At 42.8% G+C, this 19,426-nt stretch overlaps 1 protein-coding gene across 1 annotated transcript in view; it reads right to left on the reverse strand.

Annotated features, from left to right (window-relative positions):
• Positions 1–1,033: 1,033 nt before the first annotated feature.
• B73 (molybdopterin biosynthesis CNX1 protein / molybdenum cofactor biosynthesis enzyme CNX1 (CNX1)) overlaps positions 1,034–19,426 on the reverse strand; it is a 156,966-nt gene continuing 138,573 nt past the window's right edge. The window contains exons 11-14 of the mRNA XM_087387585.1: positions 2,959–3,116; positions 2,713–2,819; positions 1,757–1,813; positions 1,034–1,376 (exon numbers count right to left, since the gene is read on the reverse strand). Of these exons, the coding sequence (XP_087243711.1) occupies positions 1,137–1,376; positions 1,757–1,813; positions 2,713–2,819; positions 2,959–3,116 (562 nt within the window). The 3' untranslated portion in view covers positions 1,034–1,136. The remainder of the gene's footprint in view (positions 1,377–1,756; positions 1,814–2,712; positions 2,820–2,958; positions 3,117–19,426) is intronic.

Here is a 19,426-nt window from a genome sequence, read left to right on the forward strand (position 1 = left end):
CAATACCCCCTCGCTGCAACATCTGGTGTGCCATCAAGTCCACTCCATAAAAAATTCTTGATTGGTCTAATGAGCTGAGTGATGCAATCCCTAGACCGGCACCAGCAAGAGCACACAAACCAGGCGGTGGCCAAAAGAACCTGGTTCACTACCACAACTCTAGAGGCAAGGTTGAGTTAGGTTGAGCTCCAAAAAAGTGGCTTTTTCCTAATACTTTCTAGTACTGGGGCAAAAGATGCCCAACCCTACCTGGCATCCCAGATATCTGACAGAAACACCCCTTTGAATCCACAAGGTCGACTCCCCAGTCTGGAGTTTCCTCATCACTGATCCAAAAGCCGAAGGATTTATGCCAGTTAATGTGTGTCCCTGTAGCTGAGCAAAAAATATTCAAGGCTGTCCGGAAAGAATCAAGTGACTGCGAAGAGGCCTCAATAAAAATAGCAGTGTCATCAACCAACTCATAGTCAAGAAGCTCCTGCTCTTGTCTCAAGGGCAATCTCAACCCAAAAAGCAGCAATTGTAAATGGGTGAAGGAGGGTGACAAAATCTCTATAATGAGGGTGTTCACATACACACATGCATGAGTACATTCACATGCACACACACAAGTCCATAAGCACATTATGAGCATGCACATGGCACCTGTACACACTCCGTCAAGGACATATGTTTATCCGAATAATGAATGAGGAAATGGAAATGGGGTTCACAATTTCAAGTTCTGCAAACAAGCCTTACCGGTCCCTATCTAGCATGTCCTCTTTTCAAAATGCAAGCCACACCCCTCTCTCCAAACTGGCCGGATCCTTCGCAAAGTGTGTGAGTATTTGACTAGGAAATGAACTTTGGTCATCAGAAAAGCCCGGGGATGGTGGGGCTGGGGAAGTGTTCACATCTGGGTTCTACTCTTTGAGTGTTCCTACATTTGCACATTCAAATGCACAAACATGTATGCACAAATTGAGGTCAAGCATACACACACCCAACAATTGTGACGATGCTTTTTTGTAGACAAAGATGCGATCACCAGATTCAGTTTAAAATGTAAGAATAAAGAATGAGAAAAGGATTACAAGTAAGACTTCTCCCAAGTTAGAGATTAAGACACACAGAATTGTAAACAAACCAGCAGTCTAATGTGAACATGAACAACCTCTCTCCACTGATGATACCCTTTCTTCATGTAGGCCTTGCAATGCTGCTCTGTGGCTAGCACCCCAAGCATCCAAAACGTCCAACCCAGCATGCGGCAGATGTTGAGGGTGTTTTTCTCTCTTGTCACCTCGCAGCTGCTTCAGTGCATGAGGTAAAGCTGGCATCAGTGCCTCTAGACACTCTGCTACAGCATTGGGGTTTCCTGGCATATTAATTATCTGCAAACATAATGAGGAAGGAGCTCATGTCAAATTTAGAAGAGCTCTTGCGTTCAACCATGAATCCATATCCTTCTTTGTATGAAGCAATACACTACTTTTACAACACTTGAGAGTGAGGATCACAAACTTGACCTCTCCGAATTTCATTGAACCAAGGTGGCATCAGAAGGATTGCATAACCAATAAATGACCCTTGGCTATACAAATCATTCATGCTTTTGATGATCCACTGAATCTCTACAGCAATAGGAAACTCTATTCTAATTTGCACCTCAAAGAGGCATTATATGTTTAAAGAATATGTGCATTCCCTCTTTAAAGAAATGTATAATACTTTCAAGAAGATACCGTTCAAATACCAAGCCACTCATGCTTACCAATGTAGACCCGCGAATGCCTGCTGTGGCCCGTGATAACATCGCAGTTGGTGTCACCTACGTTTACCACACATAGAAGTCAGGTAGCAATAAGGGAGTATATACTTTCATTAGTTGAAAAATGAATACATCATTCAATGCAATTCTGAGACCTTGCAGCATTTCATGCACCGTGAATGGAAATTGCAATTACTTACTGTACCCTTTGAGCTTTAGTTTCCTGAAAAATATAAGTACTTGATCATTTAAGAAACAGGAGAGAAGTTAGAAAGAACTCGTGCCTCAGGGGCTATACAGGATGCTTGAGAGTAAGATCTTAATACGTCTGATAAGGAGGAGGACGTAACTATCATTATCATGATATAGTTAACTAAAATTGAGATGGTACATACATGTGTACATTGATGAATATTAATAGGAGAAATCTTTTTTGGCAGCACATTTCTTGGCTTATGCCTCTTCTGGCATTCAACACCAGCTCTCGCATTTTGATTGGACCTTCTCTTTGCCTTTGCTTTCTTTGAATAAATGTTTATAAAACCTTCAAAAAACGCCCCTCTTAGGAAACCTCTGCTTAAGTTAAGGAAACTGCTCACTTGAGTTTCTAGTGATTGAAGCTAGTCTTTCTCCAAACAAGTCTGTCCCTAGACAGTAAGGCATACAAGTGGTCAACGTATTTACTGGAGAATGATAAGCTAGTCTTTCTCCAAACAAGTCTCGCTCTAGACAATAAGGCATACAAGTGGTCAACAGATTTACTGGAGAATGATTTGCTGAACCGGCACTACTTTGCGGAGCTATTTTTTCATTTCCCCCCCTGAATATGACTGGAGAACGCCTGATTGCCCTTGCTCTTGGTTTCCTTAGTCTTGCTGTTGGTCTCATACTCCATCAGACAACCCATAGAAAGCTCTATTCTGATAATACATCGAGGGATACAGGAAACATGATCAAACCTTTAAGCTTTCTAATAGCATTACTTGCACAAGACCAGGTGCTTCCTTTTGCAATAATGGTTTTGTTGCCTCAGGAGTAACATCCCGTGGAGAAAACCCTGTTCCACCTGTACAGAAAACATGGTTTACTACTGATACATGACTTGATGCCAAAAACAGATTCTGCTTGAAGCAAACGTAAATTAAGAGAAAACAGCCTCTGCATTTATTACCAGGTTTTGAAGTCAAGTTACTACTCATACAAACCAGTTGTTAGGATGAGTTGAACCCTGTCATGATCACTCCAATTCTTCAGGACATGTTGAATTTCAAGAATCTCATCATGTGCTACAGCTGTAGCAACCACATGAGCTCCACCAAGACTTTCAGAGTAATGATTGATTGTCTGTACTGCCCTTGGACCACTGCACGATAGAACATTGCCTCGATAAGAGACTAGAACAATGGAGATAAAAATGACATAAACTGTTAAGAAACACACATATGGAAGTTCTGAATCTAGTACTCTCACAAGTGCATCCTGGGGTTATCACTTCTCTTGGGAACAAAAGCAAAATCAGTCATGAGGAAGGCTAGAAGATTTTTGTAAAATCCACCACGTCAGGAGAACATGCAGTGATGAGGATGGTGGTGAGGCGGAGGAAATTTGTAGAGAGGATGAGGACAACCAATCAGAGGACACCGACAAACATGACAGAGGACAACCATGAGATGGCCTGAAGGGCAAATATAACAGCTTTACAGTATGAGTTTGGAGCCACTGACTTGGCACCATGCCTCTACAGGCACATGGTGGTCCAATGAGACTCTTATTGAAAGACTTAAATAACACATCCACACAGAGATCCAAACCACAAGGTCACTCATGCTACAACTTTGACTGGATAGTCCAACCCTAAGCAGACTTTTGAAGTATAAAGGTGAGGAGAAAAAAATTTGCAGAAAAACAGTGGAGAGAGGTCATCTTTCCCTTGCCAAGAATCCCGACCTTGAACAGAAAACATGAGCTGCTCCCACGTACCTCTCTTTGCTGAGGTCATGGACAAAAAGGAAGCCCTGGCCAACTTGTCCTCCTGAAACTCGAGACTGTTGAAATCTCCTCCAACAATCCATGAATCCACATCCAGTAGACAGTTAGTGAGTTGTCAGAAGGGAGACAGCTGCCAGCATGCTAGTGTATAAATATTGAGGACCCTAAGCCAGATATCCCAAGCCCGATGCCCATCCACGTCGCCCGGCCACCAATCAGCTCCCCCGCATCAAAGAATTCCTTAGCAAGGGCTTGCCCAATAGAAATGCAGACTCCACTCCATTTCTCTGAGGACCATACCTTGGCCCGCGAGAGCAGGCGGCTGATTCACTACTACAATGCATGGGGATGCAGTGAGGGTGGACAACAACAGCCTCCCGGAGTTGGAAGCCTCTGATGAAAGCTCTAAGTGGCTGGTCTTGGCCGATGGTTTTGAGGCAAATAATTTCAGTCAATTTGATGCTTTGAGAGGGACACCACAAACAATACTCCAAATCTGTGAGCCCAAGTCAACAAATCTGGATATGAGATGCACAGTCGGTAGCCACAACAATGTAACAGCCATTCACTTTTTCCATTGACACACCTAGATATTTAATCCATAACATTTCATTTTCAGTTGATTATTTATTTTATATTTGGTGCACATGTTTACTGATCACATGTGTGAGCGTTTTGTGCAAGTTTTCGTTGCAAGATTTCAAACACCCAGCTGGTTCTCTACTCAAATCCAATGCATTGGTTAGGTACAGTATCAGTTATTTCACGCTTTCCATGGTTTTTACACCATGAGACTACACCAACTTACTATGTAGGTGGCACCTTTCGTGAGGGTAGCTGCAACCGATACTCTTTAGAGTGTACAGCCAATCACATTATGTGACACAGTGTTGAAAGCTAGAGCATGAGGTGGACTCCGCATCACATGGAGTTATTATACAATCCATAGGTTGGGTCGTCCAAGTCTGTAGAACTTGGTGCTATTTTATTTACCGGATCACCCTCCTCCTGCCAGGATGCCTTATGAGATTGGGAAGTTTCACACATCCATAACGTCCCCGTATCCACGTGTCGAGTTTTTACAGCTTGCAGCTTCTAGAGCTTTCATCGAGCAGTCTCTTAAGTTTTTGAGTGGGCTGTCCAAGAGCATCCATAGAGAGGTGGCATGGTTTGACATGATAGATTTGGAGTGAAACAACTCCTATGCTGAGTCTGCTACCAAGATCATCTTCACTGAACTCAATCCACCCCTAAGCACCGGAGGTCATAGGGAAGACAAATGGCCTGACCCTAAATCATAAACCTTCACATCCCATATCACAGAAGCCCCATCCACAAGGGTGCATCGACCTGGCTCACTAGGAACTGCCATGCCTCTAGCAGGAATCACTATCTAGGTACTGATTAGACTCCCAAACATTGAGCCCCCTATGCCAATATATAGCCACACGGCTATAATTAATATATAGGCCCCATTCCCTTCTAGACCTCCATCTGGGTATATCACTATAGTTAGGATTACTCATTCTAGCCTCCTCTGACTCCACCCACCCGGGTCTCCCTCAACCCATATTTGAGTCACTAGCTAACCGGGGTTAGCTAGGGATGTAACATTCTTCCCCCCCTTCAAGTATTTACATCCTCGGAAATCAAGCTAGGGAAGCTTTCCTTTGAGTCAACAAAACTCTCCCACGTTGAATCTTCATCTGGCCTATCTTTCCATTTCATATAATACTCAGTAATAATTCTATTCCTAAGTTGTTTCTATTTGGTTCATGTGGAATATAGGTCAAATCCTCTAACTCTATTGGCTCTTTAGCATCTCCTAGTTTCTCCTTGATTCTGCTCACATGGAAAGCAAGATGAACCCTAGCATTGGATGGGAGTTGTAGCTTACAACATGCATCATTGATTTTCTGAATGATTCAAAAAGGACCGCAATACTTATGGAGGATCCCAGCCAAGTCCCGAAACTCCACATCAGTGCAATCGACGACCCCGTGCATACTCAGTCCTCCATGAGCTTCTGTATTATGATCAACCCACCTCTCCTTTTCTCACAACACACCTGCATCGCCATGGTCCTCCAAAACTTCACGAAAATAGTCATAGCGACGCCCATCCTCCTCCAAACACTCATCTTCACGACCCCCGAACTTCAGAAGCTCTCCCCTTCAACACGAGCCTCCCTTGCTCACCGAGTTCCCCCGTCTCCTTGTCCCTGCACCATCCTTCTTCTCTGCTCCTTCCTCCTTCCTGTGGTCCTTCAGCTCGTATAGTGGCGACCCCTCGCACTACGAGCCTCTCCTGCTCACCACGGAGTACACACGGACCTCTGGCCTTCATGGTTCTCCTCCCCTCGCTGACTCTGAGCTCCCTTCACCTTCTCTGTGAACCCATGATCACCTCTCCAATGCTCCTGCCAGCCCAAGGCCTCTCCTTGCCCACACTGTCGTCAAGACCCGTGCTCCTCCTCCTCTAGAACTCTTGAAGCTGGTCCTTTTTGCGCGATCATCCTCCAGGTGCCCACGATCTCCTTCTCGAATTCTCCTCTGCAAGCCGTCACCTTCATCTACGTCCAGCTCGTCGACTAGAAGCATCCCTTCATCCATCACGTAGCGACTGTTGCATGAGCAGGATGCCTTCCTAATCAGTCCAGCCACCTCAGCCTAATTTGCCACCTCATCAATGACATTTTACCACTCTCAAGACATTTCCCCCAAATCACGTTAAATACACATTTTGGACCTTTAGTCACACAATTCCCACACACATTAGCATGCACATTAAAGCTTGCATGCAACCCCGTACACACACATGAAAAGCCCTTTGACATGGACATTCCTGTAACATGCAAGTGCACATTGACTCAGGAAAACATAAAAAAACCCTTCATGACTTGACTTTACATGACTCTAAAAACATTCCATTTGACCACACACTAGACACCCTTACTCTGGAAGTCTGGTACAACCACATTGCATTTCATCATTTCCCATGAAGTCCCTGCAAAACATACTTTATTATCTCAAAAAAATATACATCAGTCCATCATACTTGTGAAAGAAAAATCCACAAATGCCAAAAGCCCACACCTACCCTAGATGTGTACAACTATGTGCCTACCCACAGCTATATACATTGCTAAAAAACTTGATACAGATTTTGTCCTATCATTTTGCCCATCCCCAAGGCTGCAGACATTCATGTCTTGGAGATAGAGGTGTATAAGATTTGCATTTCTTCAGAGATATCCTCATCCATGAGGTCTTCCGGCTTATCTGGTTTCATCACAGCAGGTCCACAGCCGCCCACACTCATGATCTCGTGAAAGTATTTCTTTAGTTTGAAGCCATTAACTCTATTCTTATGCTGTTGACCATCCAAATCCTCAAGATGATATGATCCATTTTTGAATTTCTTCGTCACACAAAAAAGGTCCATCCCATTTGGTCACAAATTTCTTCTTAGAGGTAGAATCCAGACTACTGTTGTATCTCAAAACTAGATCACCCTCCTTGATTTTCTTATCCCTGAATTTCCTGTTTGCTCTCTTCTGATTCTCCTCTTGAACTAAAGCATAATGTTCCACCGCCTTTTGTCTATCTAGTTGTACTTCCTGCAAATCCAATAACCGGTTCTGGAAAGTAGAATTTGAATCCTCATTTATCTTCATTAACATCTGTAATGCAAGAATTTCTACTTCCAAGGGCAACAGAGCTTCTTTCCCATAAACAAGATGAAATGGTGAAAACTGGGTGCCTTCTTTTACTGCAACTCTGTAAGCCCATAAAGCCCAATGCAAAGCAAGATCCCACTCCTTCTCATAGGTTCTCATGATCTTTCCCATGATATTAGTACACAAACCATTAAATTTTTCATTCATCCCATTACATTGAGGATAATACGGACTTGCATATCTATGTTTAATCTTCAGCTTACCACATAATAAATCCATCAGTTCACTCCTGAAACCTGGACCTCTATCAGAAAGCAACTCCAGTGGTACACCAAATCTACAGCAGATATCCTCATACACAAACTTACATACAGATTTTGCATTGACAGCCCGTACTGCTCGTGCTTCAGCCCATCTCGTCAAATAATCCACAGCTGTCAGCATATAACAATTTCCCCTGGCTGTCATGGGTAGAGGACCGATGGCATCTATTCCCCATTTCTCGAAAATATTATAAGCAAGTATGATATTTCTGAATCCTGGATGTAAGATCCTCTTACTCATTTGCTGACACTGTAGGCATGACTTGTACCAATGTCTTATGTCTCTTTGGAGGGATGGCCACACATATCCTTCTGTAAGTATTTTCCTTAGCATGATTTTGAAAGCAAAATGTCCTCCACATACTCCCTCATGATTAGCTTGTAGAATATGAAAAACTTCCTCATGCCAGGGAATTCTTCTGAGCACCATATCAGCCCCTTTCATGTAAAGAACATCATCTATCAGACAATAAGAAGTACAGCTTTTAATAAATCTGTATTTCCTTTGTTTTGGAACTTCTTCAGGCACTTTACCAGTTAACAGGAAGCTTTCCTCACAAGCTAATGTCTCCCTTCCTTTGTATAAGGGCTCCTGCACTCCTACTGCATCAACATAAGCTGCTGTAATTTCCTGCGCAGCATCATGTGCATTTACATTCTTACCTCTTTCAATATGCTGGAGTGTCCAGGCATCCAATTGATTTAACAGTTTCTTCACCCGCACTTAATCCATCTCTTCAGATGAACATGCTTAACCTTCTAGACACCTAAAATTTGCTTCACAACCAACAGAGCATCTCCCTTAATCACGAGTCTCTTAATACCCAGACTAATGCATACTTTCAAACCTTCGAAGAGGGCTGCATATTCAGCTTCATTATTACTGTTGGCTTCAAGCTGAATTCCCATTTTCCGAATCTCATTTTCTCCAGGATCATAAATGACACTTCCTCCTGTACTTTTATTAAAATTTTTTTTGTAAGATCCATCAAAGTGTAAAACAAATGCATCCTCTAGTACTTTTTCTTCATTCATGTCAGTATTCTTCTCCACATCTTCAACTAAAATAGGTCCTTCCTTATAGGTGAGGAGATCAGCCAAGGAAGCTCTGGTAGAGTTCTCAACCAAGAAGGTAAAAGAGTACTCCTGTAACTCTACTATCCATTTAATCATGCTCCTGGAGATGTTTGTACTATTCAACATATGAGGCAGTAGTGAACATGAGGTGAGAACCACAAAAGGCCTGGACAGTAGATAAGACCGAAATCTCCTACAGGCATACAAGAGGCTAGCCAGGACCAATTCAGCCGCTGAATACTTTCTTTCTACTTCACTCTTCACCCTACTGGCATAGTAGATTGGCCTCATATATCTGGAACCCTCTCCCTGTTGCAAAAGAATAGCACCAATAGCATCTCGTCCCACAGACGGATTCACATAAAAAGTCCTGGAATAATCTGGTGGCTTTACACTTGAAATATGAGTCAAGGATTCCTTAACTGCCTCAAACACCTCTTGACTCTCTGTCGTCCATTTCAGAGGCTCACATTTTACCACCTGCTGAAGGGGATACAAAATCTGAGATAACATATGAATAAATCTCGACAGATACTTCACCTTCTGGAGAAAGGTATGCAACTGCTTGGTATTCTCAGGAGAGGACAGCATAACTAAAGCTTTTACTTTACCTGAATCCGGCTCATTCTCAGATACAATATGCCCCAATATTTTAATGCTGGTCCGAGCTAACTGAGTTTTCAATTGACCACCATTATTATCAATCTCATAGAATACCTGATCCAGCTTTCCACAGTGCTCCCTTCTTCCACTGTACACATAGATGTCATCAATAAACACTTTACAAAATTTATCCAAGAAGGGTGATAAAATCAGATCTGAATTCTCTTGATAGTGCGAGGGGCCGTTGGTAACTCCAAAAGGCATTTCCTGTAACAAAAACAGCCCCAGGGGGTAATGAAGGTAGTCTTGATTTGATCTTCCTCGGCTATGGCTATCTGGAAGTACCCTGAATATCCGTCACACAAGCTGTACATTTCATGACCCGCCACTTTATCAAGAATATCATCCAGAAAAGGCAGAGGATAGTGGTTTCTCTTTGTCACTGCATTCAGAGGTTTGTAATCAACACAGACTCTCCATTTGTCTACACCTTTTGGCACTATGACCACATGACTTATCCAATCAGAGTGAACTACAGGATAAATTATTCCTGCCTTGAGAAGCTTATCCACCTCTTCCTTCAGCACATCTCTCTGTTCCGGGCTTAATCTTCTTATTTTCTGAAAAACAGGTTTGGCACCTTCCTTCAACTCAATCCTCAAAGGCTTCCCTTTAAATCCCCTGATCTCCTCATAAGAAGTGATAAACAAATTGGGGTTTTTCTACAACATCTTCAAATATTCTTCTTTCTCCTCAACATTGAGATCAGGATTCAATGATTGCTCAATCAACACCTGGGTTGATTCTTGAGAACATTTGGGCTGCATTAAATCCTCGATAACCTCAAACCTATCCACTTCTTCCTCACTGCCTCTCCTACTCACCACGGAGTACACACAGACCTCTGGCCTTCACGGTTCTCCTCCCCTCGCTGCCTCTGAACTCCCTTCACCTTCTCTGTGAACCCATGATCACCTCTCCAATGCTCCTGCCAGCCCAAGGCCTCTCCTTGCCCACACTGTCGTCAAGACCCGTGCTCCTCCTCTAGAACTCTTGAAGCTGGTCCTTTTTGCGCGATCATCCTCCAGGTGCCCACGATCTCCTTCTCGAATTCTCCTGCAAGCCGTCACCTTCATCTACATCCAGCTCGTCGACTAGAAGCATCCCTTCATCCATCATGTAGCGACCGTTGCATGAGCAGGATGTCTTCCTAATCAGTCCAGCCACCTCAGCCTAATTTGCCACCTCATCAATGACATTTTACCACTCTCAAGACATTTCCCCCAAATCACGTTAAATACACATTTTGGACCTTAAGTCACACAATTCCCACACACATTAGCATGCACATTAAAGTTTGCATGCAACCCCGTACACACACATGAAAAGCCCTTTGACATGGACATTCCTATAACATGCAAGTGCACATTGACTCAGGAAAACATAAAAAAACCCTTCATGACTTGACTTTACATGACTCTAAAAACATTCCATTTGACCACACACTAGACACCCTTGCTCTAGAAGTCTGGTACAACCACATTGCATTTCATCATTTCCCATGAAGTCCCTGCAAAACATACTTTATTATCTCAAAAAAATATACATCAGTCCATCATACTTGTGAAAGAAAAATCCACAAATGCCAAAAGCCCACACCTACCCTAGATGTGTACAACTATGTGCCTACCCACAGCTATATACACTGCTAAAAAACTTGATACAGATTTTGTCCTATCATCGGGTATTTGGACTAACACGGTTCACACTTTGATAGCCATTTGGGCTAGCATGCAGCGCCCTTCACGGGCAGTCTCTAGAAGGATTGTTTTTCTTTGAGTTTGGAAGGGTTCTCCATTTTTCTCGGAGGTTTCTACTGAATTGAGATGGCACTATTAGCCCCAATTCTTTCTTTTTGGCTCTTGATCTTTTCATGCATTGCATGGTGTATCCCGTATGGAGCTGTGAAAGGAAGTGGACATAATCTGTGAAAAAATCCTCTTCGACCCATGGTACGTTGTGGGAGCCCCTGTGCTTAAACTTGGCTCCGCACAAGCGCTGACGCTTGCCTTTACCTTGCTTGAACCGATGAAGCAAAATCTGTTTGGGCTCGACCACATATGCCTCATCAACGACCTCAGGCTGCTCCACATCTAGAACCACTGTCAATGCTGGCTTGAGCCACAACGCATAAAATACTGGATGCATGGTCCATGTCGTAGGTAACTGTAACATCATGGCCACATCATTGATAACTTGAATGATTGGAAAGAGACCAAGCTATGAGAGCTTCAAGCACTTCCTTTGAACCTGCTTAAGCCGCTTCTTCATGATCCGAAGATAAGCCCACTGCCTTGCTTTATAGCCAACTTGCGTCTGATAGCCCTCCTGTGCTTTGGCAATGAGATCTTTCATGGACCCCATGATCTCCTCATATGATTTTGTGATGTGATCGGACTTGTTGAGAAGGGACTTGAACTTCTTGCCGAAGGCTTCTTCATAGGGACACAATGGTGGAATGGGTGCCATTCACGATCCCCTAAACCAATGGTAAATACAGGTCCCATCGGGACTATGCATTCGCAAAAAGGCATTTCAGAACATTGAAGGCCGACTCGTTGTAGATCTCTGTTTGGCCATCGGATTGAGGATGAAAGCTGCTGGAAAAGCTGAGCTTTGTACCAAAGTTGTCGAAAAGGGCTCTCCAAAACTGATTAGTGAACTTGGAATCCCTATCAGACACAAATGATACGTGGCATACCACCCATCAGATACCACCATCTGAAGAAGAGTCGAGCTGTATCTTGTGCATCAATGGTACCCTTGCATGGAATGAGCATGACAAACTTACTGAACATGTCCACAATGGTCAGACACATGGTCTTCCTGGAACCAGTGGCAGGTAGAAAGCTTGTGACAAAGTCCATGCTGATCAATTCAAAAGGCTGATCCGAAATCTAAAGGGGCTGAAGAAGATCTAGCAACTTTCCATGGGATACCTTCACCTACTAGCATATTTGGTAGTGAGACACATACTCATGCGGCCATATTATTGACAATGACATATGGAAATGCATTTGAGTCTTGCCTACCTTATGTCTCTCTCATGGTGGTGATTCTTATGTGCTTTGATCCTCCTTGATTCTCTTGCTCCTCATGTATGCCATATGTAAGCCCGTCCGTACACTCAACTGCTCGACCGTCCGTACACACTGTACTGTACCCACGCCGTCAATTGTATTGTACCTGCGTCATCAGTCGTACCTGCACCGCACCGCACCATACCGTGCCACATCCCGTACTGTACCGGCACTGTACCACCACAACCCATACTACTGTGCGTCATTGTTGTACTTTCGTACACCCCTTGGTATCATCACTTCCTGCACGACCATACATCGTACAGTCGTACATCCCGCCTCTCCGTGCTCCGTACAATCCGTACATTTGTACCGATTTCATACTGTGCAGCCCGTGCTATTTGCAAGTTACATTTGTAGGTGACATTTCCAGATGGCAATTGCAAATGGCAATTGCAAATTGCATTTGGGGCTTTTGGTTTTACTTGCAATTTTTGCAGAGGAATTTGGGGCTTTTAGTCAATCTACCTCTTTCAGTTGCAATTTCTCGCAAGAATTTGGGGCTTTTGGCATTCGGATGCAATTTTGTTGTGTACAAGCTGTTGGGCATCTTTGGAGGCAGTTTTGGACTCAGATTGAGTGACATTGTAGACAATTTCCATTTTTACAGTGTTGACAGATTTTTGCAGATTTGGGTTGTGCGTCTGAAATCCCAGGAAGGGATATTTCTTGTCACATTTGCTGCATTTTGTTTTCTTTGGCAGCTATGGCTCAGAACAATCCCAATGAAGTGTTTGGCATCCTCACACAGGAGGATAAGTTGGATGGTACCAATTACTCCTTATGGAGTTTTATGGTACGCAATCTTTTAGTTGGCAAACATTTGTAGCATTAACAGCCATAGTATGATTGTACGGCTATGTTTCATACATGCAATATGGAGCTATACGGCAGAACGATGAAGGTGTACAGGCTGAAGCAAAACTTGCTCTGATTGATACCAATTGAAGGAAATGTAGGAAGCAAGAGAGCTAGAGCAAAACGTAAGTTGAATAGAGTGAGTGAGTACAACTTACAAAAGAGAGAAGGTTTTGTCTAAGTGACAAGGGAAAAAACCTCTAAAGAGGAAAAAGTGCCCTTAACCCACTTATTATTTACATTGGTCACTGCCTAGAATATGGCAATAATTCTAACATACCCTAGCCTCTCCACAAAAAACCATTGTACACTAGACATGTGGTAGGCTAACTCGCCACATCATCAAAGATAAGGTCACCATCGGAAGTTGACATGTGGAAAGACACTTGGCAGCTTAGGTCGCAATCCATCTCAACACACTCTTTTGGATTTTCTCAGATTTGCAGGTATTGTCGAATCTGCAGGTTCTACAGTCCAAGTTACAAGTGAATTTGTAGGGATTCCTAGAGTTGCAAGTCCTACCGAATTTCCTCAAAAGTTCTTGAGAGAATCAAGATGCAAAGAGTGATTCAATGTCAGATTGCTTGAAGAAGATCCAAGATCTTAGAGAGCAGTTGTTGAATATTGGTGAGGTAATATTTGACAGCCAACTTGTGTCCACCACACATTGATGAGGTAATATTTGACAGCCAACTTGTGTCCACCACACTAACTCTTTGCATGTCTTATGAAAAGAAAGAACATGTCTGTTAATGTGCATGGTAGGGATTAAGCCTTGTTGGCAAAAGGCAAGGCAAGCCTCATTTTGGTGGCCATCAATCCAAGGCTGATTTGGCATAGCCATCTAAGAACAATTCAGATAATGCAACTCAGCCCAAAATGAAGGATAAGTGCCATTATTGTAAGAATCCTGGACACTATATCAGTGAGTGCAAGGAAGAGGTTGGGGGAAGAAATGAAAGACAAGGAAGCTGGAATGACAGTCTTAGATTCCAACACATCAAATGCAAACAAGGGACATACTTCAACAATTGTGGCTCAAGATTGGTCCGTCCTGGCTAGTGGTTATGGTGCCAGATATGATGCCAATCGAGAGGTTACTTGAGTGATGCTTCAGCTGCAGATTGGTATTTTGATAATGGGGCTTCCAAGCACATCACTTCTCTCAAGAATTTACTTGCTGATTTACAATGTGCTCCAGTTAGCAAGAGAATGTCTTGTGCCAACAATTCTTCATACCCTGTGAGGTCAGCTGGAAAGATTTTGCTGCCATCATTAATGGGATGTGCCAAGGATCCAAAAGACCTTACTTTCAGTTTCCCCTTTTGAGAGAAGAGGATATCCTATAGGATGATAAGTGCATAATCAGGGATAGAGAAAAGGATGCTAGATTTGTCATGTGAGCTATGGAAGTTTATAATTATTGCAGAGACATGAAATGGAACTGAATATGTCCTCTTTGGAGACTCCTCCAAGACACGTCTGATGCATTTTGGGAAAAATGCACAAGAATGTATTTCCAGGGGATGGATCTGTTAGAGCTGAAAGGAAATTACAGCTCACATGCAATGATGTGTGTGGTCCCATGAGGACACCATCTTGGGGACAGCATTTATATGTTGTGACCTTCATAGAAGATTTTTCCAGATTCGCATGAGTTTATCCCTTAAAAGAAAAATCAGATGTCTTCCAATGCTTCAAGCAATTTGTGGCTATCGTTGAGAAGTAAAAAGTACCAATTTTGAGAATAGATAGAGAGGGGGGGGGGGGGGGGGGGTATATCTCATATTCCTTCAAAGATTTCTTGAAGGAGAGAGGCATTAAGCATCAATGTACAGCTCCATACATATCTTAGCAAAATGGTGTTGCTGAGAGGAATAAAAGGTATCTAATGAAAATAGCCAAATGCATGACTAAGGGAAAAAGACCACCACAAAGATTCTAGATGGAGGCAATAATGTGTGCAACACACATTTTGAACAGATGTCCAACCCATTATTGCTTTTGACGCTTGGTATGACAGGAAACCCTAGGTTGACTACCTCAGGGTGTTTGGCTGTGCAGCCTATGCATGTGCCTCAACAAGTGAGAAGCAAGCTAGATGTTTAAGGCCATTAGTTGCATTTTGTTGCCTGCGACAGTGAAAGTAAAGCTTACCACCTAATTAATCCTCACACTGAGACAATTTTTGTCAGTAGAGATGTAGTTTAAACTTATATCAGTCTATGATTGAGTTTGATAGACAGCTGCATACAGGTTTTTGAAGGGTTGCTTCCACTGGCTGTTGAGCGCACTTCACAACAGATAATCTAAGATCAGTAATTACAGCTTGCACATGCACAGCAGCCTCTGGATGCTCCAAATCAGGTCCACAATCAGCCTCTCACACACGATGATGCTGAAGAGATTGCCAGAGAGGAAAGAGCTGCTTCATAGGAAGCTAGAATAGTTCCTTGGTGGCTGCTTCAAATTCTACAGGACAGCAAACTTTCAGCCCCTTTCTCCAGTAGAACAAGGGCTGGTTCAAGAGGGACAAAGTAGCACACTAGATGCTGATACAACTTTGGATGAGTTCACTGTGTGATACAGAAGAACCTAACAACTTTGAGGCTGCTCAAGACAGTTAGCATTGGATGAGAGCCATGAAGTCAGAGTTGGTATTGAGGAAAAACATACATACGATCTGGTGGATTTGCCCAATGGAAAGAAAGCTATTGGGACCAGATGGGTGTACAAGATAAAAAGAAAATCTGACGATACCATTGACAAGTACAAGGTTAGCTTAGTTAGTCGCCAAAGGGTATTCTCAACAAATGGGGATAGACTATGATGACACCTTTGCCCCCAGTTCCATGATGAACACCAGCAGATGTGTTGTTTCATTGGCCGCTCATTCTGGGTGGAGGGTACATCAATTGGACATCAAAACAGGCTTTCTCAATGGGGACTTGCATGAAGAAGTGTATTAAGTCAGCCTGTTGGTTTTCAGGTGCTTGGACAAGAAGACAAACTAGGCAAACTGCATAAGGCACTCTATGGGCTCAAACAGGCCCAATCGGCTTGGCATGAGAAGATTTATACACTTCAATCAGGGTCTATAGAATAGTGCAATTGAAAGTACCCTTTATGTGAAGAAGGACAAAAGGAATTTTCTCACAGGCACAGCTGGAGAAAATGGCAGATTCCAAGAATAATCTTGAAGCTTCATTTGAAATGTCTAATCTAGGCCTGTTACTATGTGGGCATTCAGTTTATGCAATTAGATGAGGGCATTGTTCTCAAACAGTCCAAGCATATACAAGAACTGTTACAAAGGTTTAATTTTCACGCCCGCATTCTACTCCAATAGTGAAGCTTGGGCTGAGGCTGTCCATGTATGATGCAAGTGAACCATTTGATGCTGTTACATATAGTCAGGCTGTTGTATGCCTTATATACCTCTGTAATACCTAATCCAGATATATAGTTTAGTGTATCCCAATTGAGCAGGTTTATGCATAGACCAAAGACACAGCATTGGAATGCTGTAAAGCGCGTTTTCAGACATTTGTAGCGTACTCACTTTCTTGGTTTAGTCTACGCTAAAGGGGGGTGATTTTGAGTTGCATGCTTTCATTGATTTAGATTGAACTGTTGATTATGACACCAGACACTCCACTAGAAGCAATTGTTTCCTTATTGGCAATTCATGCATTTCTTAGTTGAGCAAGAAACAATCCACTGTGGCTACTTCATCATGTGAAGCCGAGCAAAGAGAAGCTTTCACAACTACGGTAGAATGTGTATGGCTCAGGAGATTGATGGAAGGTCCATTACTATTCTCGTTGACAATCACAATGCTATTGTAGTGGCATATAATCCAGGGTTTCATGTCTGCACAAAACACACTGAGATACATTATCACTATGTCAAAGAGAGATTGCATGCAAGAGAGAACCTTCATCTATACTGTCCTACACACCGGATTGTTGTAGATGTTTTTACCAAGGATTTACCCACATGAAAGTTTCAGGTGTACCACAAAGCTTTAGGCTTACTTCCATTTGGTGAGTGATCTATCACCTTGTACATGTTCACACTATCACTACAAGGGGAATTTGTAAGATGTTAGTAGTGAGCTAGTGTGAACAATTGGGAATTGCCACTGTACTATTCAACCTTTGGCGAGTATTGGTATTCATGACGAGTAAAGAGGTCTCACAAAAAATAGATATAACACCTAGGAGTACATGTTATACTTATCACGAAACACTAAATCATGATGCAAACAATCAATTTGAAACCAAACCGACATTGTTAAATTGATGAAGAAGCCATGTTAGGTATAGATCATTTCATTATATCCAAGGAGAGATTTCAAAGCATATTCAAAACTACCAAGTATTTGGCATCTTTTTGGGATGAACACATATTTCAATGGACAGGCCACCTAAGAGGGAATGGTGGGAGGATTACTTAGATAGATGCAACTATTGTTTGGAGTGGGCCTCTACAATTGGGACAACCATAGATGTATCAACTAGATGGGCGTTTTATTAGGAAGAAGCATCCCTCTTCAAGCCATATCTCTTATGGGATAAAGGTGAGAACACTTTGGTTTTCAATGTGCAATGTAGACATAGATTGGTTAGATCTTTTGATCTTGATGTGGCTTTTGATGAGCAGTTGGAGCTAGTTAGAGTAGTTGGCTTTGTTGAGGAGTGTTGTTTTACTTCTAGCTTGTACATAGACCCTTGTCTAGAGGATCCCTCTTGGTATTTGGAGGCCTTGTTCTTTCAAGGGCATCCCCATCAAATTGGGATCTAGACGAGTGGGAGTGGATTGTAGCAGGAAACCACATAGAGGGCCGTCCTTTCTTTGACTTCATAGTAAGTAATGCCAGAAAATTTCTTGGAGATTCGGAGATATTTTTGCTCAAAATCCCTCAGGAGTAGAGAAGTTACTCTCTTCTTTTGGCTTTCTATTCATGGATAGATTGTAGAGAATTGGTGGACGAGCACTTTTGGAGCTGACCCATCTTGTCCTCTGTGCTTCAGCTGATGAGTCTATTTGGCATTGCCTCCCGGAATGTATGACAAGCCTAAATCATTCAGACTTGGATAGCAATACTATTGTGTAGGCTTTTCTTCTCCCTTTTTTTCATTACAATCAGAAACACGCTTCCGCTAAAGCATGACTTTGACAATTGCTTGTAAGGGTCAATAGGTGCCTCCTCACCAGTGAGGCCTTGGGAAGGGTGCCATCCACTTGAGGGCATCACAAATCTAAGAGTCTTACTTAGAACCTACAAAGGCACGGGATGCCCACGGCTGCCTTCTGCTTGCTGCCATGAAAGGAAAGGGAAAGGGAAAGGGAGTCAAAACGAAAGGAGGGAGAAATCTGACTCAATACTGAACCGTGGAGCCAATTGCAAAGTCTAGGGTCTCACCCAAGCAGAGTAGATGCTTGGGTGTCTCACACCCCTAAGACACCCCTCAAAAGTCTTAAGGGCTAATGGAGTATGTCTAGGCTCAATGATCACTCGTGGCCCAGATTGTGAGTCTCATAGCCTTAGTCCCATGCTATAATCAGCCCACTAACCCTATTGATGTCCTTTTTCAAAGTTTTTCAAAGAAAATAACTCTCTTAATTCCTGAAACCAGCCTGTTTTCGTAGACAGCTCAATGCCTAGGGAATCTCCACAACAAGGCCTAACAGCCAAAATGGGGGTCTATATAACCAGCGAATGCCTCGCTCAGTAAAAGCGTAGAAAATGCATGTAGGCCAAGCCTTGCAGAAATGCTCCCGCTTTTCGGCGGTTGCTCTCAATCTTGGAGGTCTGCATCATTCTCTGCAGGTAATCAGCCCTTGGTAGAAACATGAAATTTTACTTCATAGATGTTTGAGTGATTTGCTATAACTCCATTTGAGCTGGTATGAGAATAACAAAATACCAATAAAAAGGCCCGCAATCTTATTAGAAAAGAAATTTTAATCTATGAGTTTATGGGATGAAGGCAGGCTG

This window comes from Dipteris shenzhenensis, chromosome 16, assembly GCF_047967505.1.
Source record: "Dipteris shenzhenensis isolate YYH24624 ecotype China chromosome 16, Dip_SZ_1.0, whole genome shotgun sequence".
In the NCBI taxonomy this organism is placed as follows: Eukaryota; Viridiplantae; Streptophyta; class Polypodiopsida; order Gleicheniales; family Dipteridaceae; genus Dipteris; species Dipteris shenzhenensis.